The sequence below is a fragment of the Meleagris gallopavo genome, chromosome 21 (assembly GCF_905368555.1).
Source record: "Meleagris gallopavo chromosome 21, MGAL_WU_HG_1.1, whole genome shotgun sequence".
NCBI classification, from domain to species: Eukaryota; Metazoa; Chordata; class Aves; order Galliformes; family Phasianidae; genus Meleagris; species Meleagris gallopavo.
The window spans coordinates 636799-663189 of NC_139424.1; the positions used below are offsets into that span (position 1 = coordinate 636799).

General features: G+C 54.1%; 1 protein-coding gene across 5 annotated transcripts in view; it reads right to left on the bottom strand.

The window, feature by feature from the left end:
• Positions 1-25126, bottom strand: part of MTMR4 (myotubularin related protein 4) — a 41955-nt gene extending 16829 nt beyond the window's left edge. Inside the window, exons 1-8 of one of the 5 annotated variants that reach the window (XM_085241191.1) lie at positions 24937-24985; positions 24007-24104; positions 13019-13086; positions 6600-6689; positions 4779-4895; positions 4110-4192; positions 3738-3904; positions 2274-2370 (exon numbers count right to left, since the gene is read on the bottom strand). In XM_085241191.1, coding sequence (XP_085097317.1) covers positions 2274-2370; positions 3738-3904; positions 4110-4192; positions 4779-4895; positions 6600-6689; positions 13019-13021 — 557 coding nt within the window. In that variant the 5' untranslated portion in view covers positions 13022-13086; positions 24007-24104; positions 24937-24985. Of the gene's footprint in view, positions 1-2273; positions 2371-3737; positions 3905-4109; positions 4193-4778; positions 4896-6599; positions 6690-8719; positions 8977-12349; positions 12629-13018; positions 13087-22332; positions 22801-24006; positions 24105-24936 lie in introns of those variants that run through there. The other 4 variants (XM_085241192.1, XM_010721840.4, XM_085241193.1 and 1 more) reach the window with 4 other exon arrangements.
• Positions 25127-26391: the final 1265 nt, after the last annotated feature.

Consider the following 26391-nt stretch of genomic DNA (forward strand, 5'->3'; position numbering starts at 1 on the left):
GTCTCAAACAGTAACGTGGCACTCCAGGCAGCTTTTCCTCATAAAGCCAAAAAATAAATACAACCACAACCATAAAAAGATCAAAGCTGGAAATAAGCATCAACAGTGAAAGAAAAGTGGGGATTTTTTGTTACTTGTGGAAGAACTCTATGTGCACCAAACCTCAGCATTGTGAGCAACAGGAAAACAACTTTAGCTCTGGCAGCTGGGCTGCACTGCTGGGGGCTCTCAGACTGCACACTCGTGAGATGGCTGAGGATGTAAAAGCCACGAAGGGATTATGTAATAATTTTATTATGATGGTATGCTGAAAGAGTATACTTATATCAAGACTGAAGGAGTGGCTATTATATGCCTGTATTGCTCTATTTTTATGATGGCTGTCGCCAGGAAGAAGATAATAGTTACCAGATAAGGACATCTCAGAGCAGACTTGAAAGACAACGAACAAAGTCATTACCTTGGAGTATCCTGTCTCTAACAACACTGTTTTGCCAATGCTGGGAAATAAAAGATAAAAAGACTATAAACAGTTAAAAAGTAACCCGATTCCTGTGAATAGAGGCAGGTGGTAATGATCAAAAGCCAAGGCAGGATTTAAAGACACACTCCCTGGAGCGGCAAGAGAGAACTGGTTTCAGAGTTGCACAAGCCAGTTACACCACCTCGAAGATCTTGGGATGTCTGCTAAGAAGGGAAGCTGAGACCTGCCAGCATCCCTAGGCAGGAGCTCTGCAAACCTAGGAAAGCACGGCCAGCTTGCCGAGGTTTGTTTCAAGTTCTTTCCTCCACGGTTCGGACAAAATTAAAACATCTGTCTTCAGAGAAGCTGGCTAATATCTGGGGTCAAAGCTCCCAGGAAGCAAAGCACAGGTGGGTAACCTCACTTGGAGGCATTGAGGCAATCGGAGGGAACCACATCCCAGAATACTGCACTGAGGGGCAGCGCGGCTGCTTTCAAGGAGACAGATGTGCCTGCAGCACGGAGCTGTGCGCTCTGCCACTGAGCAGGACGGGAAAAGAATTCCTCTGTCTTAGTTCTCAGATGAACTGTGTCAATATTGCCAACAATGCCACATAACAGACCAAAAGCAACAATGTGATACTGCTAAGAAGATACTCTAAATCAAATCCCAAAGGCAGTGCTCAATGCCTTGAATCCTCAGAAAACACCAGAGGAGGCAGCAGACTCAGAACTCCTCGGGGATTTCCCCAAGCCAGCACACCTGAGGCATCTCATGTTCTCCACAAGAAACTGGAGATACAAAAGTGACGGGGATGCTTTTACTGCCTGAGAAATAGAGAAAGGACTGAGGGATCCCAGACATTTCAAGACAGGGATTATAGGGAATGCAGAAATGAATATGTGACTCAACGCTTAGTAAAAACCTGCTGGCTTAATGCCACCTGCTGCAAAGAATGCGGAAGCGCTTCTCCATGAGCTCCTCCAGGAGCACAGGACAGGCTGAAGGAGCTGCTGTGCTCAGCTGAAAGGGCTCTGGAGATCCCTGCTCCATCCTCCTGCCCACAGTGGGACCACCTGCAACACCAGGTAGGCTGGGACCTGATTTGGTCCCATGATGGAGAGTCCTCACTTCCTGGACCTGGCCCAGCACAGCACCACTCTGAAGAAGGAATTTCCCCCCGTGTCCAATCTGAACCTCCCGAGCTGCAACTTGTGACCACTGCTCCCTTGTTTTACCACCTGCCACTGTCAGAAGAGCTTCACTCCACCCACTTTGTAACTGCCTTCCAGCCCTGTAGATTGCAAGCAGGTCACCCTTCAGCCCCTCCTACAGCAAACTAAAGAAGCCCTGCTCATTCCCAGACCCCTCAGCTCCACGGCAGCCCTCCAGAGCCTCATCCCCGCTTTCCTGACACAAGAGAACAGCTGCCCGACTTTATGTAAGCTTTTAAATTTTCAGTATGAGCATTTTAGAGAGACTGATCACAAAGGCAACCCTCCAATGGATGATTTCTCCCGGACTCCCAACCATCCTCATGGAGGAGTTATGGCCACATTATAAACTGCCTGGGTCAGCATCTACAACTGCTGCTAGCTCTTATGTCTGGGGTGTACTCTTCTTCAATTCCGTGACATGAAAGGAGGAAAGAAAGGAGAACTCGCTCATATGCTGATCTGCCTGAGGGCTAGCACGACCCAGAAGGAGGATTAGCTGGAGCCTGACTCATCCACAGCTCTGCGGGGGAACTGTGATGGGAATAAAGAAAGGAAAGAGGAGAACAGGGAGGCCTGGTGGTGCAACACTCACTTGTAATTGTTGTTGATGTCAGAGACTCGCCAGACGTTCTGCAAGTCAAAGCCCATCCTCACCAGCTCCATCTCAAATCGGTATCTTACGTGGTCACCTGGAATAGCGGAGCACAGAGTATTTATTGATGAAACTTTAATATTAGTGGCAGCTCCAGAGCAACTATTGGAGGCTGGAGAGAAACCACAGGACAGCTGGATGGCAGGGTTCTTGTTTTAGATACAATAAAGCCTGGTCCCTCGCAGGGGTTCCTCTGCTTTTTTTGTCAAGTCAGATCACCTCCCAGTCCCAGTGCACAGAGCAGCACAGAGAAAGCTCTCCTCTGCCAACGTGTGTTTTGGATGGCAGCGTTCATTCCATCCACTTTTCCCTTCCAAAGTGGATACTGGGAAGCCCATTGCAGAGGAGTAGTGAACAACTCAACCCAGGGGCAGATCTTCCAGACAGCTCTCAAAGGCTGATTCATAATTTCCCCTCGTATTTTTGTCTCATCTTACAAATACTGGGTGTCCTTGCTGCTTGAGTGTCAAATCTCCTTAATAAACGAATACTGAAGTGTTCTTTGCCTCACTGATATCTCCAGCCACAACAATTTCTGCAGGTAAATGTCTTTATGCTAGAGAATAATATTTTCTCTACAGGAAATACATGAAATATCTGCTAATTTCTGGTGTTTGGAGCAGAGCAGAAACACAGAGCTTACTTTTTTTCCCCTCCCGACTTCTTTTTAGTACCTTTCAGCTGCACTATTTATCCCCCATCTCTCCATACAAACCTGTGTTTGCACATCTCACTCAGGTTACTGCTTCTCTCCTCTAATTCCAGCAAATTTCTAAATGTAAAGCCACGATCATCACACTATTTAATTTCCTCTTATTCACACTGAAGCTTTACAAAAAGAAAGCAACCGCAAATGAACTTTGTGATCCAGGAGAGGGCAAACTCGTGATCCACACGAGGGCACCATCACAGCTCTTTTTCTTTCTATATGGATTCAAATATTTCATTTGAGCCTGTGCAAGAATGAGCCAAACACCTCTGCAGACCGAATGCTGGGAATGCCATGGCATTTCTAAGTGTTGGAGAAGAGATGGAGGTGTGCTGATATTAATTATGCTGCCTCAGTGCAGATGACATTTGCTGCTTGAGCTGTCTCATTATTGTGATGAAAGTGTTGAAGTATGGAATGTTTCCTTCACTCACAAGGAGAAAGGGAAAGGGGATTTAAGTGCTGCCGCCTCAGAATGCTCCATATTTTGCATATTGTTATCATTCCTTTTACTGTGCTTGTTATCCAGCTGCATCTGGACATCAGCTGGGCCAGCTGTGGGATGCTCCTGAGCAAGATGGACTTGGGCCATGGCTACAGCACAATCCAAGACATGGTGAGAAACCACTTTATGAACAATTGCATCGCTGTACTTCTGGACAGATAAACAAGAAGGGGACAGGCCAGGATTTTACCTGGACGGCACAGATGTGCATGTTGATCTTCCTCATCAACACAGACTCCTAAGCACCACGCATGGTAGGCAAATGCAAAGAGGTCCTCAGGCTTAGCAGGGCGGGCAATGGCTCGATTTAGCCTCTTCAGCCACTCCTGGCACTGCTTAAAGGTGGAAAAATGGCACCTGCAAATGCAAATCATACTCAGCGAGTACATACACCCTTCTGGGACACAGACAGGGAGCTCTGTTTAACCAGAAAAAGGAACAAAGCATCAATTCTTACAAAAAACAGAGCAACCTTTAGAAACAGCTTCATTCCAATGACAGTGCAAAGGCAGGTGTCAGAGCAGACTGTGGCAACTGCAGTGGCATCTACAGCAAGGGATACCTGATCACTTTGGAGTCCTTGCAGACGATGTGAAGCTGGAACATGTCCCGGCACTCCACACTTTCCATCATCCTCAAAGGCACCTGCAAGGGACAGAAGGAGGGCATGGCAGCACACCGCAGCAGCAGACACAGCAGCCCTGCCGACAGGCCCATGGTGCCCAGTCGTGGCTCTATCAGCTAACACCAGTCCCCAGCCCAAACTACAAACCCACTCCAAGGTTTACGAAGCTTCACGATGCAGCACAGAGTCTCCTTCAAGAATCACCAGCCTGATTTCTAGTCTGTCCCTGGGCAGTCTCCCACCACGGGCCAGTTACAGACCAAATCACAACCAAACAAAGGCTCCAATAAAAGACAGTGAGAGAAAGCCTCAGGCTCCCACCAGCTGACTCTCTCATGCTGAGTAACGGTATCCTACCACTCTTAAAACCCTTGAGCTTCATGCTCGATTTTAAAAAGAAGAACAAGGGAAAGACCTAATTATCATCCATAGGAGCACCCCACCTGCACTCCAACAACTCCATGACCAACGATAACAAGAGACAACGTCAGGCTCGGCAACTTAGAGGCCAAGTTCCCACGTTGCAAACCATTCTTCCTTACTCCCCCCCAAAATACTGCAAGAGGTAACAGTTTAGGAAGAAAGAATGGGAAGATCCAGACTTACATTGATCACAGAATCCTTAAATTTGATATGAAGCCGGTAGTTGGAGATGGCGATCACAGCATCGTTTGCATGGCCAAGATACTCCACTCCCTCACCCTGCAACACAGTGAACGGGACCTGCAAGGGAGACAATGACAAGTTCAATGCATGCTGGGGGCTCTGAGCACCACGAAGTGCCAAGGGCTGCTCCTCCCACTGCCTCTGTGGTGTACAGCCCCAGAGAGAGGGGTCAGCAGCACCACGAGGCTGCTGGGTATCAGTGCAGGTAAATGGCAAAGGCTGGCCCACCTTCTGCTAACCAGGCTGTGAAGGAATCTCTATGCAATGCTTGGTTGTACTATGTTAGATTTTTTTTTTAATCCAGATAGCAGATAAATCAAATATCTGTCTGGTTTTCCCTATCAGCCCAGAACACGCTGTAGCTAATTTTAAAACAAGGGATGCTGGTAGATGGCCAAGTTTTACATTCTTTTTGTGTACTTGTGGAAAAAAATAAAAAGATGTCCCACCCTAAAATTCGCCAGGCCCCTTTTTCTCTAGCTAAGTAGGCTCCTCGTTCCCTGAATGCCACCCACTCCAGGTGGTGTTGGTAACCAGTTGTACAGAAATGTCACAACTGTTCATCACTTCAACCAGAGCCCTTTGCTTTCCAGGCAGGGCATCTGATTAAACAATTCATTATACTGTAATTAGTACAAGTCAGACCACGCAGCTTTTATTTCTGAGCTGTTTCTATGGTTTGGATACATACTGCCTAAAAACTGAATTCCCTGGCTTTCAGACTTGTGCTGCGAGAGTGGCAGTTGTACCAAGGAGTCCTTCCTTCTTAAGTTACTGGTACAAAAATAATAACCTGAGACTGGCACCTGTCTGAAAAGTCTCTAAAATATTAATTATTTGACAGTAAGAAAACATACTCTTCATTTTGGCAGTCTGTTATGCACGCTTTCCTATGCTGCTTTTAGCTCGCCTGTGTTGCAGCCACAGCAGGACTCCACCCTCTGAAGGCTGCAGCCCCACAGCATCCTCAGCCCGTGTGCTTCTGCCCAGCCAAGCCTGCAGCTGCCACATCTCAGTCCTCCTTCCCAGCACTGGTTACCAGACAATGCTGGCCACTGAGCAAACTGGACTGCTGCAGCAGTGGGAAGAAGACACGCAGCAGGCCTGGCTCTGGCCACAGGAGGGATGAAGTGGCAGCAGACTATGCTAAAGGAGTGAGGAAAACCAGGAGGTTTGGCTCTGCTGCCCCTGTTGCACAGCAGCAGTAGTAGCTGGGTCTCTTTCAAGGGCCTCTTGCAGCATGAGGCTGGCACAATATAGAGACTCCTCTTTCCACCAGCTCAGCAGCAGGAAAATGCCAGGAGCAACGTATGTGAGAGCCAGATCAGCTGTTGCAATATGGCACGCTGTTGCCTCCTATGGCACAGCCCAGCTCTGACTTGCTACCTGTCCCACAGAGGGCCTCCTGCTGCACAGCACCAGAGCATCACTGCTCCTCACTGCCAGCGCAGGTGGAGGATGGGGAACACCCAGCCTGGCAGCGCCGCATCACACTCCAGCTGTATTTCCCAGAGGCAGATGTGATGCTGTGTGCGCTGCAGAGTCATGGCTGGGCTGGGAAGCAGGGCAGCAAGCACTGAGCAGCTGTTCCCAGCCTCCATGCACATGGAAGGGCTTGCCAGCATGAGCTGATGTACAGCACTGCTGAACCTGCAGCTCCAGAGCACGTCCGGGCCTGGAGAAGTGCTCTCAGGTTTCACGTCACAGAGCTCAGCCTGCTGCATCTCAAAGTGGACGATTTCTGTCTTCTTACTTCCTTACCTGCAATGACTCTTCCTCCTTTATAAGCTCCTTTGGAGGGAACAAGTCCTTGGCCTGGATGTACTCCAAACTGGGGGGGCCTTCCTCACCCTGCATTGCAAAGAAAACACGCGTTGAGAGAAGGGCCCCAGCTACTGCATGCTATGAAAAAAATCAGGGCTGCAGGATGCTCCTGGCATCACAACGTGTTGGGGATCCCCTGACCTGTGGATGGAAATGGATGTTCTGCCTCTGCACACAGCTCCCTGACCCCAGCTACGGCACAATACCCACAGCACAACAGCGATCTGACACAGGTCTCCGAGTTGTGTCTCTTCAAGCCCCACAGTTCGTGGAAAGCTGAGCAGATTACCTCGATGATGCACCTCGAGGGATGTGACAGTGACTTATCATGGCAGAGGTGACCCTGTGAGCTTCATTATGGAACCACAGCAACGCATACACACAGGGTTCCACCCACAGCCCAGCTCTGACCTCTTCCTGCTGTTACCAAGGACTGCTTTCTCAGGGCAGTTTTTACTTTCACTCTTAGCCCTCAGATAATTGTGCAGACCCTGATTTTTTTTTGAGAAGAATATGGAAGTGTGAAACAATCCTACAGGAATCGGGTGCAGGTATACCCACATCACAACAAGCCTGACCTGAGCAGTGCCAGCAGCAAAGCAGGGCATTCTTCCTGCAAAGCACTGAACCTGGGAAGCCTGACACGGCCTGGAGAGGTGCCCTGAAGGGACACACGGAGCCTAGACACCCCTTTTGGGGCAGTGAGGAGTGTCTAAATGGGGAATCTGTCAACATGCAATCACTCAGGAAATCCCAGTCCTATCTTACATCAGCTCTCAGCCTGGTTTCTGCCTGACCACCTCATGCAAGCGAGCAGCACCCAGACATCAGCAGAGGACAGAGGCTGAGGATGCGTCCATTCCACGTGTTAAAGGACTTGGGTGCAGGAGCACTTCTTCAGAATGCCTGCTGCTCCCCAGCGCTCCCCTACAAGCTCCAGCAGTTATTAGGAAACACTCTGTCCTGCAAGCATTACGTATCATAGAGAATTTAAAACAAAATACCTTTCTGGCTGAGCTGCCTGGGCTAGAACCTCCAGATTTCAACCTGAAGAAATGAGAACCCGACCCTTTCGCTTCAGTTATGTTTAAAAGGATGCCAAATCCCCATATGTCTTCATCAGAGATTAAAAAGAAATTGTCTGTGGCCCACGTCCAGTGCTGAACACCCGACTCGGGACCCCGTCCTGTTCCAAAGGCCCACGGCCCCATAGCAGAGCCCTTCCTGGGACACAGGCAGGGAGATGTGTGGCGCGGTGGGGGTCACGGCCAGCTGCCTGAGCAGCTGTGAAACCCAGCATCCATCCCAGCACGGCCGCAGCACCTCCTCAGACACCCACCGGGCCCCACGTGCTACTGGGGGGGCACGGGGAGCGGCACCGCCCCGGGTGCAGGTCAGGCTGTGGGGTGGGCCCAAGCAGGGAGTGCAGCCCCTCATCAGTGCCTGGCAGCTCACAATGAAAACCTGGCAGGCAGTGGGAACTGGGACAGAGCAGCCCTGCCGTCCTTGAGTCCCTCCCTGCTGTGGGGAGGTGTGAGGCTCAGCCCCCTCCTGGGGCGGCCACTTGGCACCCCTCACTGCTCACAGCACAGCGAGCTCTTGAAGCCGTTCGGCCACAAGTCCCTGCTGTGGGGGCTTCCTGCAGATCTCCGAGCAGAGCCACTTTCCCATAGGACACAAAAGATGGAGCTCAGGACCCCCAGGAGGAGTCTCGCAGCCTCGCTGTGTGGGAGCACGGGGCTCCCCGGCAATGCAGCTCTGCACGGCGATTTCCCAGCACCAGGCAGGGAGCCACAGGGCCTTCAGCTGCCTGCTGTGCCCTTGGGCTGGGCCACGGCACCGGGATGGTGCCCCACGGTGTCTCCTGGGGCACGTGGAGGGAGGAGAAGGGCCTCCCCTCGGTGAGAAGCAGCGGGATGCCAAGCTGGGGCAGCAGGGCCCAGCCTCAAGGACAGGCCCGACCCGGGGCAGCGTCTGAGCACAGAGCTGGCACGCAGCTCTGGAACAGACAGGGAGGTGGAAAAAACACAACAACAACAACAAAAAAAAGCACTTACAAAGCAGTTGAGCATGGAGCAGGAGACGCGGCCTGGCAGACTCATGTTCACTTCCCGAGGCGGCAGCCGAGCGCAAGCAGCATCTCCTTCCTCGGGCTCCGTGCTGCTGCCGGCAGCGGCTGCCGGGCGCCGGCGCAGGGATTGCCGCAGCCTCGCCAGTGCTTGGTGGAGGGTAGGAGCATCCCTGCAGCCGGCGGCCGGAGCAGGTGCCGCGCTCACAGCGCTGACAATGGAGGGAAGGAGGGCGGAGGACGGCCAGACTCCACCTACCTCGCAGGGACGCGGAGCGGGGCTCTGCCATCTAAGCGTCTCCCCGACAGGCGAGACAGAAAATGGAGAGGCCGGCGGGGATCACCGCTCCTCTCCCCCTCCCGTCCCCACGCGCGGAGCCCGGCGCGATCTCCTCCTCGAGCGGCTGCCGGGAGACGCGGTCCGGGCCCGTGGCAATGGCTGCCAGTGCTGGGAACAATAGCAGCGAGCAGGCTTTGTGCCACAGCTCTGCCGCAACGCTCGGCTCCATCCTCCGGCACAGAGCTCTCCATTTTCTGCCGCTCCGCTCGTTTTGCTGAAGGACACCCCGGCAGCTGCCGCGTGCTCAGGGATTTGCAGGACGCCCGGCTCCCGCCCGCTCTCATCGCAGCCCCTGTAGGTGCTGTGCGCGCTCCCAGCTCGCAGCCCTGCCGTCCCAGAGCCGCAGGACGGCGTTCTTCTGGGAAATGCCACCTCGGTTCCCATCACTGGCTGCCGTTCTCCAAGAGGCAGCTGCCACGTTGCACCCTGCCATCACCAGACAGCTCCAGCTGGCGACACCAACAGCATCCCGAAAGGTTTTCTGCACTCACACAAAGGGATTTGTGCATTTCTCTACGAAAATGTTAAGTTAGAGCTCCCGGAGCTTTGCAGCACTCAGCTGTGCTGCCTGCCCAGGCAACGAGCTCCTTGCAGGGAACCCAGGAGCACAGACCACGCAGGCTGTACTATTTGGATGCTGGATAAAAGCCCTACCATGCCTGCCACCAAATCCTATTACCGTCTCAGTTCCGCCCTGATCCAGCACTTGCTTGGCACATATGGGTGCCCCAGCAGACCTGACTGGAAGCCTGGTGGGCTGTTAGGACCAGGTGGGTGGGATGCAGTGCTCCCTTGGGGCTGGAACCAGGGCTGCTTCCAGCTCAGGTTGCAGAGGGACCTTTACAGACCTAAGCTGCAGCTGTGCAGGGCTAAAGGGCTTCTCGTCTGATCCTTGCTTTCAATTTCCAATCTAAGCTGCCCTTAACATCCACAAACAGACTTTGCCCTTTAAGTAAAATATTTTTGCATTTGTAGTGTTAGAAGAGGACTTGTACCCAGCTTAGGGCATCCCCAGAGCCAAGCCTGGTGCACAGCAGACCCACCCCTAAGCAACATGTAAGGGGCTTGCAGAGTTTCAAACTGCACCACCCGCACCTCTCTCTGCTGCAAGCGCAGCCCCTGCAACCATTCACATCACTAAATCCCCGCTCTCATGCCCATGCAGCCTCCTTTCAGCTGCCTTCGCTCACGGCATTTCCTAAATGCCAAGTCAGGTGTCTCCCCAGCTGGTATTCCCTCTGCTGTTGCTAACATCATGAGACCAAACCAGGATGACACAGCTCCTCTCACACAGCCGGGCTCCTCCAAGTGCTGTGCACGCGTACATCCACGCAGGCACAGAGGGGAACCTCCCACAGCCAGAGCCCTGAGCACAGGCGTGCCCTTCCCAATCCCGGAGCACCTTTGTCCTCCATTTCACCCAGCTGCTGTCAGTGCTCCTACGTTAGGCAGAGGGCAGCACAGCTATTGCTTTTGCGTGGCGGTGGTGGGGCTTTCTGTCACTGCAGCATCACGCTGGGAGAGAACTCCTGCAGAGAGAGAATGGGGCTGTGGCAATGGAGGCAGAGAGGAACACACAGCCCTGCCCCTGGGGCTGCCCTGATCCACCCCACTGAGGGAGAACAGCAGGGGAAACAGGCAGGAGGAGGTAACTGCCTCGGGCAGACGCTCCCACATCCCAGAAGTGGAAATGGATCCCCATTCTGCACACGAATGGATGCTGATGGCTGAAGAGCTGCCGCCAGCAGGGCTGCTTGTCCTGCCTCCTCTGCTCCTGCAGCACAAAGGGCAGCTTTGTGTTGGGTCTCGACAAAAATAGCTCGTTTCCTCAAAGCCTACAGCCGTGCTTGGTGAACCAAAGGCCTGCTGAGCCACTCAGGTGGCCTTCCAAAAATAGAACCCTCAGCTCACATGAAGAGGAGACGTTACTGTTTTATATCCCATAACCCAGGACAGGGATGGTCAGCGTCAGCTTCTGATCTTTAAAAGATGACAGATGAGGTTGTAGGTCTGCTATGCTCTGCATTTAGTGTTCCTTCAAGCTCCCAAGGGTAAGCGTGTAACACAAGCAGGGGGTGAGGAGCCTTTGGGATGGAGAAGAAGGACATGGCTCCCCGTGCCAGCAAGATGGGATGTGGTGGCTGAGCCACCCCACAGCACCTAACCCTAAGGGAACGAAGGCAACTCAGTGCCTGCAGTCACAGCAGTGGGGCACAGGGAGCAGCTGGGCACACGGGCAGAGCTGAGCCTGTGCCCACTCACCTGCAAGGTTAGTTTTAGGTAATGTATTAAGGTGCTGGCTGCTCATTAGGACCTCAATTAGCCACAGTTAAGGATTAAACCACCAGTAGTCCTTAAGGTCGTTTTCAGCTGCAGCTAGTCTTTGGGGGAGAAATGAAGAGATTCTTACAGCCAATGCAAACAAAGCCCTTAACTGCTGCCCCACCAAGCATGGCAGAGCAGCTGCAGCTCCGCACTTGGGTGCTGTGGGGCAAGGAACCAGCTCTGGGACGTGTCCTTGTTAACCAGTGGGCACTGCTGCTCTGCCCTCTGACTGCAGTCACTACAGACATCACGGGTAATTAATTACAGCTCGGCCCGCCTGCAGGGAACTGCACTGCCAAGCAGCCAGTGGAGCTGGCTGAATTTGCCCAAGCACTGCCAGCACTTGGCCTCCAGCACCACCTGCAGATCTGCACTGAACCCAAAGTCCCAGCAGAGCTCAGGGAAGGATCCAGCAGAGGTTGTCAGACAGCTCTACCTTCCCCTGCTTGCTACAAGTAATCAAACCGTTCGTAGTTAAAACTAAGGGCTGGCTCAGATTAAGCATCTGTCCACACATGTAAGAGGAGCCCACTGAAAAACAAAGGCTTCCATATCTATGTAAGTCTGAAGTTTCAGCCCATGCACCTCAGAAAGGGGTAGAGGCCCCAAAACTAGGGACAAGGATTAGAGATACGAGCAAACATCTGAACAGAGAATAAGGTCAAAGAGCTAAAGGGAATGTGACAGATCCACAGAATGCTCCGGGGCTGGAACAGCTCACAGGCAGTGCCAGCATTCAGATCCACAAAAACTTGTGGCCACCAACCAAAATGCTACAGAGTGGTTCAAAGTCAGAGCAGAAGGGGCCACTCCTCGGTGAGTGCGGCTCCTTGCCGCAGCACGTCACAGCTGCAGCTCCCCAGTTGGTTTTGAAGGCAGGTTAGATGAATGTGTGGAAGAAAAACCTACCAAGGGCGAATAAAACATTGAGAAAGCACAGTACAAAATCCTTACCTCAGTTATCAGCAATCTGGCTGTCCTGGCTGCGTTTCAGCCCCTCCGCATTCTTTGAAATCATGCTTTTTGCAAACTAATTATTGTGCAATCTCTGCTATCTCAGCATCACCAAAGCACACTGTTAACATGAAGTTAATTCTTCATTAAGAAGTGAGAGAGGAACAGAAGGAGAACTCCCAGCTTTAAGATTTGAAGTGAATCAGCCAAAAGCAATGCATGGGTGTCTGTACTCCAAAGAGGCAGAAGAGGATTCCAGCCTTACTTGTATATTCCAAGAACAAGTTTAGAGGTAAATTCACCTTACCAACAGCATCATGGATACAGCCACACCTCAGAGCTCTTTATGTTATGCAATCACATAACATGCATACATACTACTGCAGCATTCTTAGAATCACAGAATGGCCTGGGTTGCAAAGGCCCACAGTGCTCATCCAGTTCCAACCCCCTGCTATGTGCAGGTTGCCAACCAGCAGCCCAGGCTGCCCAGAGCCACATCCAGCCTGGCCTTGAATGCCTCCAGGGATGGGGATCCACAGCCTCCTTGGGCAACCTGTTCCTGTTCTTCTTCTCACATTTGTTCTCACATTTAGCAGCAGCACAGCAGTTGGCCACAAAAAAGAAGCAGCCCCACTGGGACATAGATAGACCAGACCATGTACTCACCATCCTTGGCCACCGTCCAAAACCTGCTGGGTCAATCACAGCTCTGCCCCTTCTTCCACCAGAAACACCTGCAGTAAAAGAAAGGTAATTTGCAGCAATTCAGATCAACAGCAGCAATACTTTGGTATGAATAGACTCCCTGCCCATTTTCCACCTTGTTTCACCTCCTGAAGACACCAAGTGGGACGAGCCTGCAGCTCGAGCAAAGGGCAAACCTTAAAATTAACAGCTGGAAAGCTCGTTAACGAGGGAGAAGTTCTCCTTTCAGCCTCTGTGTTACTCAAGGGCAGGAGGAAAGGAGTCAAGGAGGAACGTTCCTCCTCCTGACAATGCAGAACACGCTGGCAGCTGCCCTGATGGAAATGGCTCAATGGAACACAAAGCCCATGGCTTCCCCTTGTGTGGGGGGGGGAGCTGAAGGTTTGGTTGCTGTGCTTCAGGGACCCGGGGAGGATCCTTTGACAGATGCTCAGGATCTCGGAGATCCCTGTGATCCTTGGGAAAATCACCCTAAAATCAAACTCATGGGTTCAGGAAAGGGAAAATGCAGACATTCATTCCATCTCCTCCTGCCAGCTTTGTGCCCGGAGCAGCACTGCCCACAGGTGGAGGTGTTTGTGGGGCAGCAGGCAATCAGCCAGTCCTGCACAGGCCTCTATGGTGTCCCTGCACGGTCCCACGGGTGATGCTGGGATTTATGGGGAGAAAGAGAGCCTTCCTCAAGGTTCCCCTGCTACAGAATCATCTGATCACCGCCATCCCTCTCCTTCTGCATGCCTGCTCAGCGCTTTCCCTCCACACTGGCATCTCCATCCCAGCACAGAAGGACGTGTGGTTGCACACCCACACCACAGCAATGGCAGCAGTGAGGAAGCAGCTCAGAAATGCATTCCCCTGGGAGCAGCAGCACACCAGTCAGTGAGGAGCAGTGCCTGCAGGACTCACCAGCCAGGTGAAAACACACTCAGCTCAAGGAGGAAACTGCTTAAACACGCTCTGTTTGCCGATCTGCAGCCATCTGAATTATTGATAACACCCGACCACATGCAGGCATTTTTCCTGCTGTACGCTTTGTATCTGTTCACCAAACCTCTGCTCATGGCCACTGCAGTTCCTCGCTTCCTCCCTCCCGCAAAGCGCCCGGCCCTGCAGCAGCCATGAGCTCAGCACGCAGGAATGCGGGCAGCCCAGGGCTTCCTCCTCCCTCTGCCAGGATGGGAGAAGGACTCCTGCAGTCCTTGGGCTGCAATCCACAGCCCTAAGGAAGCCACAGCAGTACCTGATGGCAGTGCACGCCAACACATGGGCACGGAGCGGGGAGGACACAGCGATGCCCACTGCTCGCCCTGGTGCTCAGGCAGTGCTGCTCAGCCCACCCGGGTTGGGCAAAGCACTGCACACAGCTCACCCTGCTTTACAGCTTTTTACTGCCCATGCCCTGCTCCAGCATTGCTAATCATAGAGCCAAGCCCTGGGATCACGAGTTACGTGACCTCGTAAAAATTTTGTTTTAATTTCAGTTCAAATGGGGCGGTTAGCCCTAATGCACTTAGCAGGGGAAAACAGTCCTGATGTTAAACAGGGTGCATTAGAGGCAACAAGCAGGAGCCCCGATAGCCTTATTTTGATCCCAAGTGACATAAAACAGCCATCTTGGGCCTCTCAGCTAATTAGAGGCTACAGATGGAACGGCCAGGCCCCTCGGTTACACGCACAGTAAGTTGCATGGGATGCTCCCTGTTCTGTAAGCAAAGCTGCTGGCCCAGGGGCTGCTTCTATCCGAGGCCACCAACAGCTGGTCCGCAACAAGAGAAAAGTTAGAGCTACCAGAGCTCAGGAACGTGGTGGTAACACCAAGTCACGGCAAACACCTGGCCAAACATCCAGCTTGCTCTGCTATGGGAAGCTGTCGTAACCCACGTGCATACGGGCAGACCCAGAGGTAGGAATTAGCAAGGCAGCCTGGAAAGCATCCGTTTGGATGCCTAAGATGTCTCCCTGAGCAATGGGCAGCAGGAAGCACTGCTGTCTGCCTGCAGGCGGCCGGAGCCCCACGGCACACTCACAGCAGGACCCAGCAGAGCTCACGTACACAGCTTAAAAAATAACAAAGAGATGCCTTGCTCAATGTGTGAAAGTATTCATGCAAAATACACTCAGCTCTGGGCAACTCCGCTGACGGGGATATAACTCAATCCAATTACTGGCAGGTGAAGTTTCAGAATTGGATAAATTCCATCGGGCTTATGAAAAAGCCTTTGTGCAGCTGATGGGATGTCACACGGGGGAGATGCCTCCTCTCCAGGTTTCACCAAGTGAATCCCCACAGCCTCCAGGTAACGCCGTGGATACCTACAGCTCCGGGTCCTGGGAGCAACCGGGAGAGCAGCGAGGTGGGACCACGGGGCACATTTGTGCTCTAAGTCAGGTCTGGGGAGAGCAGGGAGAGCTCTCTGGGCAGAAGGATGGGCACTGTTACCCCAGGTGAGCAGCGAGCAGCCGGGGCACCAAACAGCCACGTGGATCCCAGCGAGATACACTGCAGAAGCAGAGAGGGAGGAGAGGGGCAGCCAGGTAGGGAAGGGACTTCAGGAGCCACGGAAGAGAAGAGCCTGAATGGTGTGAGAAGAGTGCAGAGATCTGCCAAGTTCAAGGGCTTCGCATCAGCGGTTGTGCTGCGGTAGGAAAGATGGATGGGAGGTGAGGGCTGCCAGCCGGATCGGCTGCACACCACGAAGAAAGGAAATATTGGTCGTGGGAGGGGAACAGGAGCACAAGAGAGTTGCTTAAAGCAAAAGGAACCATGCAGCATAGGGAAGGGTTCAGAGGAAGGCGAGAGGAGGCAGGGGTGAGAGGAACCTGTGTCTGCTGTGGGGAAAGGGCAAAGCTGCAGGAAACGCAGAGAAAGGAAGCGATGCTGGCATAGTAATTTGTCTTCTTCTAGGAAAATAAGTTTCTCTGCAGCAAAAGGGAGGGGGAAGGATGACAGGAGGGTTGGAGGTGCCAGAGGAGTTCACAGGACAGCACGAGCCCTGAGCACAAGAATGGCTTTGGGGCAGAAATGAATAGGGCCAAAGGGGGAGGGAAGGGAGCAGGAACACAGAATGGGGTGCGGAGATGGAAACAGGGGCAAGGGTCAGAGCCTGGGGGGGAAAACGGGGCCTGAAAAATGCCTCTGGGGAAGGGTTTCACTGTGCCACCCAGCTGTGACCCAGGAGTGCAGGGGGCAGGGGCCAAGGACAGAGCCCTGCACTGCAGCAGACCCCCATAGGGCACTGCCTTCCACTGCCCACCGCCTGTAAGCACAATTAACTCCAGCCTGCCTGCCAGCCGGCCCTGCCACTCCATCACTGGCAGCAAAATCACCATCCCAAGGGGCAATCAGTAATCACACACACAACCCCGTGCAGCACAGAGCGTCTCCTTTCTGTCACACCAGGACAGCACCTCGCTCCGCTCTGCGGGCAGCGGTGGCACCAGGTGGCAGCAGCACCCCAGGGACGCTCCCTGCCAGGTCAACCTCTGCACCTCCTTCATCTTCCTGACACCTCCTTCGTCTTCCTAACGAGCTGGCAGGGAGCAGGGAGTGGGCACTGCTCTGCACACCGCGCTGGCTGCATCCATCCATCTCCAGTGACAGCCCGAGAGGAGCTGAGGCTGCAGCAGCAGAGCCCCCAGTTCCTCCCTGTGACACCGGCAGGAACTACAGCACTACAGAAGCCCCAACCCTCTGCCCCACACCCCCAGGCCCTACGTCGGACCAGGCAGAGCGACTCACAGCACCGCTCCGAGCCCCCGATGCTGCGCACAGGACTCGCAGCCCCACGCAGAACAGCGATGGGAAGCTCGCCTTTGGCCAACACTTCCAACTCCCCCCCCAACCCCGGCCCGTTCTCCAATTTTGTTTGCTTTTCTTTAAAAAAAAGAAATAAAAAAAAAAAAGAAAAGAGCAGTTGGGACATTTCTAGTCACAATTGGGCCTTTATTCAAGTACGAACAATTGCCTGGTCCCTACCCAAAGCGGCGCAGATGGACCCGTCCCAGCTGTGCTCCTGCTTCTCACCACGGAGCCCCAGCCCAGCAATGCTGCAGGGACACAGGGGGGCAGGGTGGGATCTCAGAGGCAGAGGAACACTGCTCCCAATGCACCCAGGAGAGGCAGGGAGGAGGTCAGGCACCCGTCACCACCTCATCACCTTTCTGTTCCGCTCCGATTTAACTCAACCCTGGGAAGGAACCAGCAGCAGCTTCAAGGAAATGGTGCCTGCAATCCCGAGGTTACACTGCAGGCTGGGGGAGCACTGCTCAGCCCTGCAAGCACCCACGTCTCCTCACCCACAGAAGCATCACACTGGCATCCCATCAACCTGTGCTGTCCTGGGCAGCTGGAGCTTGACAGATAGCGAGTGCAGAAAAAGAAGCCTGAAATGCGTGACCCACACGCACCAGCAGGCTCAGAAACCAGAAGAGAAAGCCTGAACCACACTGGCCACAACTCCCCCCACTGCCCAGCCTCCTGCAGCCACGCTCACAGCTCTCAGCTCTCAGCTGCAAAACACCCACACCAACAACTCGTCTGTTCTGGAAGAAGCTCAGACACACAGCAGCAGCGCAGGCTCAGCCCCGATCCTGTTGGTATCACAGACAGGATTTGATTATTCCTCAACATGGGTGCATAAACACGTCCATCCGGTGCTGTTTTATGGTTCTTGGTGTCACAGGCATCTGCCTGCACTGTGGTTGTGACCGACGGGAGAACCGTACGCCTTGGTAGGAGATGCAGCCAAGATGGGAGGAGAGCCCTAATGATAAACTCAGAGCTCAGTTTCAGTGACCTGTTCAGCTTGAAATCTTACTGGTTTCTTTTGATGAACACTGTCATCCAACAGCCAGACCTGCCAGCTCGCAGTCGTAGAATCGTTAAGGCTGGGAAAGACCTCTCAGATCCACAGGTCCAACCCAAACCCACCCCATCATGCCCACATCCCTCAGTGCCCACAGTTCTGGAACACCTCCACAGATGGTGATCCCACCATTCCATGGGCAGCTGTGCCACTGCAGCACCACTCTTTCTGAGAAGAAATCGATCCTAACACCTAACCTGAACCTCCCCTGGCGCACCTGAAGGCCATCACTTCTTGTCCTATCGCTGTAATCACTGTCACCATTCCCCTTTTCCATGCCCAGTCCCCAGAAGCTTGTCTTTAGGAAGATGAGACCAAGCTCTCTGGCTTCCTTCCACCTGCAGGCAGCTGGAGCCATCCAGCTCAGCATCATAGCAATGGAAAACAGCCTGAAGGGACTGCCTGCCCAGCACTGCCCTGCTGCGTGCACAGCTCAGCACACCATGCAGGCAGGACAGGAGGTCCAGGTGAGCATCGCTGCCCTCTACCATCAGCTTAACTGCTTCTAAAAACAGGGATGGTGTGACGTCCCCTTAGCAGATGTGCTTAGAAAGGGAAATCCCCGGCCAATCGATAAGCAGCAACCCGATATATTTATAGTGAGTCCCCTGCTTATCTGCAGAGCAAGCTGCACAAACGCACACTGCTGTCCCATTGCACTGCCCAGCACTTGGGCACAGGCACAAGGCAAGCTGGGTGCCAGCACAGCCACGGGGCTTCGGTGCATCTGCTGCAGCTGGCACAACTTCTCATGGCTGCGATTACCAACTGCTTTAGGGCTCACTAAGCACCAAATTCCTGCTTCCAAGAGATTTGGGACAAAAGGCAACGGGATTCCTTTTCTTCTTCGCTTAAATCCAAAGCGGGCACCTTTTTGCACATCAGCACCTGGCTGACACGAGCAGAGGACACCACACGCCTGGCAGACCCCACACATTTTTATCCAGAGCCAGATTTTCCCCCGCACTGCTTATTCATCTCCGGACGCACGCTCACACCCAGGGCAGCAACACAAGGCTGTGGACAGCAGAGTGATGAGAACCAGGCGGGAGGGGAGCTGGCACCTCCAGAGCTGGCACCTCCAGACCTCACATCGCAGTGTGGGAAGCACCCAGCTCCCAGTGCCCCCAGCAGAACCCCAGCTCTGGGATTTCTGGGGCCGGGAGGAAGCACACCGCCGCGGTGGGACTTTGCCTGCTGGTGCCCTGAGCTCCAGGGAGCTCCATTTCATCTGTTTCATAATCGCTGAAACATGCCAAAAATGTGAGTTCCTCTCGGTACGAGGAGCAGAGCTACTGAACCTTTCCCGAGGAGTCCGAGCAACTTCCTCTCCTCTTTCAAGGAAGAGAAGATGAGCCCCAGGTCACACAGAAATGTCACACTGCTGGAAATTCCTCCAGCAGAAAGAGCTATTGATGCAGCAGGAGGGAGAGGGAGGGGGAAAGAGAGGCAGGGAAGGAGGTGGTTTTGCTTTTTATTAACGTGCATTTTATCACACAAAACTATCACTTTGCTCTATAGCACAAAACCACTTTTACTTCCTCTTTCGTCCTGTTTAACACTGCCTATGGGAGCTCTGCACATCTTTCTAACAGAGGGTCTGCACAGAGCCTTTGCGCTGGGCAGTTTTATGGCTTGACAACTTCCATTGGCTCTCCTTGCTGAGCAGGATGTCCAGCAGCCCCAGGCACCCCACCACACCTTTCCAATGGGAACACAGAGAGATGCTGCCGTGCTGGGGGGACACCCCCAGCAGGGGGCTGGTGGGGAGCAGAGCCAGCAGGGAGCACACAGAGACTTGGAAAATAAGAGAGGAAAGAGCAAAGAGCAGAGCTGTAAGAAATTATCTCGGGCCAATCCAAGAAAGTGCAAAGGACAGAGGGAGTGGAGCAGAGTGGAGCAGGTCACTCGTTCTCTGGCACAAGCAACCCTGGCACCCAGCACCCAGGTCCCCATGCCCAAGCTGTGCCACCTCAGCACCCCTCCAAGGCACCCCAAAATGAGCACAACACCCAGGTGCTGGCAGAGCAGCAGCGCTGAGCCATGGGCATGAACACCTCCCCAGTCTGCCCAGCTCTTCTTTGGATCACGCAGCCATCCCTGCACATGGCAGGGGCTTTCTGAGACCCGACGTGGCTGGTTGCCCAAGTGAAAGAACAACAGACCCCAGGTCAGGTCCTCAAAAGACGCTGCCCCCCCTTCCCCTCATGCTCACCCAACACCGCTGTGGTCACAGCAGCCAGGCCAGCAGCAGCAGAACAAGGATCGCTGCCTTTGCTTAAGCACTGCTGCACCGTGGGCAGAGAGCCCTCAGCACTGAGCTGTGGTGTGGGCTGGTAAAGCTATAGGGAAAGTTTGGGAAGTGTGTTAGGATCCCCCTGGGGATTTCTGTACCGACCTGCAGTGTCCGAGTGCCTCCCATCGCTGCCCTTCCTGACCACAGGGTTTGTAACAACACTCGCTGGATACCCCACTATGTGCCTCTGGTTACAGCCGCCACCACAGGGCTCAAAATCCCCTAAGAACAGGGACTTCACAGCTGAAATGAGCACTTCTCCTTTGAAATCAAGGGACTTTCTCTCCCCACAAGCCACTGAATGCAGGCACCAAAACACAGCACACGTCAGTGACGCACTCACAGCCCCGCGTCCCCATCTGCCCCAGTCAGAGATGGCACGGCCCTAAGAAAGGCAGCACTGCAGGAACAGATGCACAGGGCCCTCGGCACCAGGCTATCTGGGGGATGACAAAACTCCCTGAAACCTGGTAATAAATCACTGCACCAAAGCACTGCACCACAACAACTCCAGCAACAGCCTCAGTGCCACCAGCACCAGGAACTTCCCATTCACAAGGCAGTTGTCTCCATCAGCTGCTTGTCAAGGCTGCAGGTATGACAAATGTGAGCTCAGAGCTCCACTGACAGAGACACACCGGGTGCTGGCACCTTGCAGAAGCAGGTGATGGATGGCCTCGTGCAGGAGGGAGGGATGTTTGCAGAGGATGAAGGAGAACAGGGCGCATTGTCTGCAAGCACAAAAGATTCAAACACGCAGAAAGCAAAGCTGAAACCCCTGAAACAGGAGATGCAGTTAATCCTCTGCACGGATCCCAGCACTGCTCTGCAGCCTGCCGGCCCCGCAGGGAAATGGCTGCCCAGCAGCACACAGCACACCTCGGCCGATCCCGCACAGCTTTACATGTGAGCTACAGCACAAAGGCCGGGTAAGCACTGAGCTGTGACAAGCCCCAGCATCACAGCACTGCACGCCGAAGGAGCACTGCAGAAAGACGAGGGCTGGAAAAGCTCCACACCTACCCAAAGGCACAGGAAAGTTGATGGTCTCTGAGCGATTTGACACTTTGGTACAGCCACAGCAAAGATGCAACGCCCCAGCTTGCCAGCACAGTGCAGCAGGAGCTCCTTAAGGGGCCCTCTGATGCTCGCAGCACACCAAACCCCACTGTCTTGCAGATCTTCCCACTGATCCACAAAACACGTCACTGCTGTCCTCCCCCCGTCCAAACACAGCCCTCACCCTTCATTTAGGGAACAGAAACACGCCTGACTTCAGCCTCCCTGTCTGACAGTGTGATTCCCACCTCCTCAGGTCCAACCTCTGGGCAGCACAGGTATGCATGCAGTCGGCACGCAGGCCCACTGCTCTCACTCTGAAATAAATGTTCAGTAAGACAAAGGCATCCAGCCTTTGGAAAATCCACCTGCCACAGGACAGCCGTGCCTCTGGCACTGGGGCAGCTGCAGTGGGAGGCAGGAGTGGGGCATAAGCTCGGCTCAGAAAGCAGAACAAGCACAAGCACAAGCCCAGATGATGTTGATGCGTGAGGAGCAGCATCCCCAGGGCATCCTGCTACACCCCCACCTGGCTGCAGGAGGCTCGCTCTCCCCAGCACCCTCAGCAACAAGGTATACCCAACCTGGGTGCAGACGTCTCATCCACGAGGCACTGACAGGCACTGCCTTCCCTCTTGTGCACTAAAATCACCCCAGAGGCTCAGCCTGGCTGCGTGGCACTGCGTGCTGCATGCCACTCATGCTCCAGCTATAAAGCGTGCTTCTGCTGATTATTTGCAAATACATATATTTTTTTAATTAAAGAAAGATCATTGTAGAGGCAGGCAATGCAGTTGAGACTGAATAGAGGCAACTGAATAGATTGATGCTGGATTGCCACAAGGAACTCGACCACCAGCAGGAAGCTGGCTACTTCAGCAAGCTCCTAGACTAGCAGAAAACAAAAGCCCTCCGAAGCTTCCAGAAGAAACAATGCAGGCGGCACCCCTTTGCTCAGAGCAGTTCTCTATTTCAACAGAGAACACCAGAGAAAGACTGGCAGACAGCAAGCAACTGAATGGGCTGTAAAGCAGAAATGCTCGGAGGGGCCTTACCATCACGCTGTCACTCACAGCAGCACCACGGCCCGTCCTGCAGAGCAAACAATTCCACTGCTTCAGTTTGCAAAGAAGAACTGAGCGGGCTGGAAAAGGCACAACTCCTCTCTCTGGCCAGCGCCGCTCGCACCATGAAATGGGAGGAAATACTGCCATGAATGTGGGCTTAAGTTCAGATGCAAGACTTTGCCCCCAAGCAGATAAGTTGCGAGTGGTTTCCACCTACACTCCTGCAGCCAGGATGGGCTCCTCCAAAGGGGAGGAGCTGTTTGTGCCGAGCAGCTCTGGCCTGCAGTGCACCCAGCACCCGGCCCACGCCGTGCTGTGCTGTGCTGTCAGTGCTATGGCCCCATTCCCAGCCAGCCCCACGCCTGCTTCCCTCCCGGCAGCACGGTGCCGACCCCCTGGAGCTGGACCCACACAAGAGGCTGCTGTGTGCGGCTGGGAAGGCTGAGCTCGGTGGGGTTCCTGGTGCAGCCCCAGCCAGAAGGTAAGCGAGACCAGCCTGCTCTGAGCCAGGTGCCAACAGGAGCGATGCACCTGCAAACAAACACAGCAAGAAAGGATGCCTCTGGGGTTGGTAACTCTGTGTGTCTTCAATCAGAACACCAACACATAGCTCTCCTCCCTAGAGACGTGCCCTGGGCACACTTCTGCTCGAGGAAAAGTTGAGAGCATCTCTCAGTTGAGAAAGGACAACCACATCAAAACAAAACACACCAGCAAAGTCACCAGCACTGCAAAGAACGGGGACTGCCTGCTTTGTTTTGCTTTTGCTACGTCCCATTAACGTTCTGTGCCACACAGAAGGCAGGGTGCTGCCTTCACATCTACTCTGCACAGAGCAGCCAGGTCTGCAGAACCTGCTGCAAAGCAAGCGCCAGCAGAAGCAGCCCTGGGACCCGACCCCAGGCTCCGCACCAACACCTCGAGGAAGTTGGAGCAGAGATCAGCTCTGGCTCCCAGCTAAAAGCCCATTTCCCAAAGCACCACCCAATAACTGGAGACCACCTCAGTGCACAACGGCAGCACTGCGCATCGCTGCCGCCAAAGCTCTCCACACCAATGCCAACCAGCTGGCTGCAGCTCTCACAGCTGCCCTGCTCAGAGGCTGACCTGTGCAGGAATTCACTTTCATGTGCAGGTTTGGCTGCACACCCCGAGCTGCAGGCCAGGCTGGTGGAGCAGCACACGGGCTGTGAGGCTGCAGCCCGGCCACGCCACACCACGCAGGCTGAGCAGGCATTTGCTATTTATAAGCTCACAGCTGATCCTGCCCAGGAAATCCTATCCCTCCGGCTGTGGGACAGCAGCGAGGAGCTGTGATCCTGGCCCGTGTGGAGCAGCACCGGTACCGGCCTGAGGAGCCAGCAGGGTTACAGGCAGCAATTGGTCTGTTATGTTAATTTATTAAGAGTAAAGTAATCTTCTAATCAGCTCTTCTCTCCATTCATTATTGTCCAAAAAGGATTTTGATCCAGTCCTACACCTCGGTGTTTTCCTGTATGCTGAAATGTGGGAGGCACAATCAGAGACACATCCCAGCCCCAAAACTCTCCAACAAACACGAACACGAGGGAAAACTTCTTTGCTGTGAGGGTTTCAGAGCCTCAGAACAGGGAGCCCAGAGAGGTGGGCGGGTCCCCTTCCCTGCAGGTATTTAAAACCCACCTGGATGCTTCCCTGTGCCCCTGCTGCAGGGAACTGCACTGGAGGGGCTGGATGGGGGATCTCCAGAGGTCCCTTCCAGCCTCTACAGTTCTGTGATTCTGTGAAACAGAAAACCAAGGGGAAATGAAGCTGGAAGGAGGGACAGCAAGGAAGAAAAAGGTGCAGAACTTTGGTGACTACAAACACATTACGAGTTCCTTGGGACATGCTGATATCCAGGAGGATGCTCAGAGGATGGAGCACCTCTGCTGTGCAGGGAGGCTGAGGGGGCTCTGCCTGCAGAAGAGAGGGCAACAGGGAGAGCCCTTAAGGACTGGAAGGCTGCAAAGGGAGCTCAGAAACAGGAGGGAGGACGAATTTTTACACATCCGACAGTGACAGGATGAGGGGGAATGGCCTTAAACTAAAAGAGAGGAAATTCAGGGCAGATGTTATGGGGAAATTCTTCACCCAGAGGGCAGCGAGGCGCTGCCCTGCTGCCCAGAGCTGTGTGAGCCCATCCCGGGAGGTGCCCAGGCCCTGGGCAGCCTGAGCTGTGGGCACCCAGCCTGTGCAGGACCTGCAACGGACCATTGGAACCAACGGACCGCTGTGGGTGCACGGAGCTGCCAGGCGCACAGCGTGCAATTTCCTCCCGGTCGCCTCCCTCCCCCGGGGCGGACCGGCAGCCCTCCCTCCCCTCTTCCCCCCTCCCCCATCGGCCCCGGACATCGCGGCATCTCCAATTCCGCCCCGTGCAATGCCGCGCTCCTCGGGCCGCGCCGCGGCGCCCACGCGGTACTGCGGGACCCGAGCAGGCGGCAGGACGGGCCCGGGGCGGAAGGCCCGAGCAGCGCCGGCGGGGCGGGGCGGGGCGGGGCGGCGGGCAGGGCCGGGCCCGGGGCCTGGCGGCGGGGCGGGGGAGGGGCGCGGGGGTCGGCGGGGCCTCACCTGAGTCCGAGCGCGCCGCTCCCGCCTCTGCCGCGTGCGGCTCCCCGCCCTGCCCCCACCGACTCGCGCGGCTCCGCCAATCGGCGCCCGCCGTCGCCGGCAACGCTGACCAATGAGCGGAGAGAACGCGTCCCCGCCCAGAGCCGCCGGCCGCGGGGACGCGCCCACAGAGCATCCCGTGACCCGGCGCGGCCAGCGGCGCGGGCGGGACCCGGCGAGCGGCGCCCAATGAGAAATCACAGCGCGTCCCGCTGCAGCCAATCGGAGGGCGGGCAGCCCCGCGGCTCAGACCGCTGCGCGGGGAGCGGCGGTTGGGCTTCGAGCCGCCGCCCCGCCCCGCCCCGCCCCGCCCGCTGCTGCTCGCGGCGTTCGGTGTCCGCGCTGCGCCTCTGACGTGGCTCTGCTGGGCTCGTGCGGGATGGACGTAACGAAAAACAGCTCCGAAAGAGCGTGTGGGAATCGAATGTTGTGTCTGCATTAGAATTGGATGAGGATTTTTTTATTTCATGGTCTCCGCTGTCGTAGCTCTCTTTGGGAGTCTTTCTATTTTACCCCCGGGGTCTCCGACAGTTCGCATCACTTATCCTCTAGACGAACCTTCCCCAGGAATGCACGCTCAGTATATAGGCGTATATGTGTGTATTCTGCCATGCACGGTGTGGGAACGGAATGTTGTTTCTGCATTTGATCTACAAAAGAGCAATTGGTTTGAAGAAGTAGAACATAATACATTTGTATTCTGTAACTTATCCTTAGAAACAGTTGATCTAAGAAGTAAAATACTGTATACGTTAGTGGCATGTTTTAGAAACATTATTACTGAATTATGTGATTAATTCTTTCTTGCAAAACTGTAATAGTTGTTAAATGATCCAAACAATGCGAGTACAGTGTTAGGGATTAGAAAACACACTGTAGAGTTGTTCTGTTAGGATAAGAAACTGCCAGCAAAAGAAGAACAGATTTAGCAAACATCAAAGCAGGCAGGGCCTCTCCACAAGGCCGGACTGCCTCGCTCCGTGAGAAGGCTGGGACGTGACAGGCAGGCACCAAGACACTGCCCTGTCTTTCTCCTGAGCTCATCTTTGTGGGAGGAAGGACAAGCAGATATCTGCAAAATAGTGATCAGGTGTGGAATTAGTTAATTAGTTAACTACAGATTTATGCTTATGCAGCAAACATTTATGTTTGTCCAGTGTTTCCATGTTTGCCCAGTGTTTGTGTGTTTAGTGAAGCGTCGAGAAGATTGTGAACCTAAAGTACTCAGCCAATGAGGAACTAGGGGAGAAAGAGATCAGTGTCGAGGAATAGGGAATAAAAGATGTAACTCTGTTTTTCTGGGTACTCTCCTGCTTGCAGGAGGCCCAACATTGCAATTGCGAATAAAATCTGCTTTATCCTGACAAAATTATTTGGATATTTCCAACAGTGTTGCTTAGCATCTCGATTCCCCAT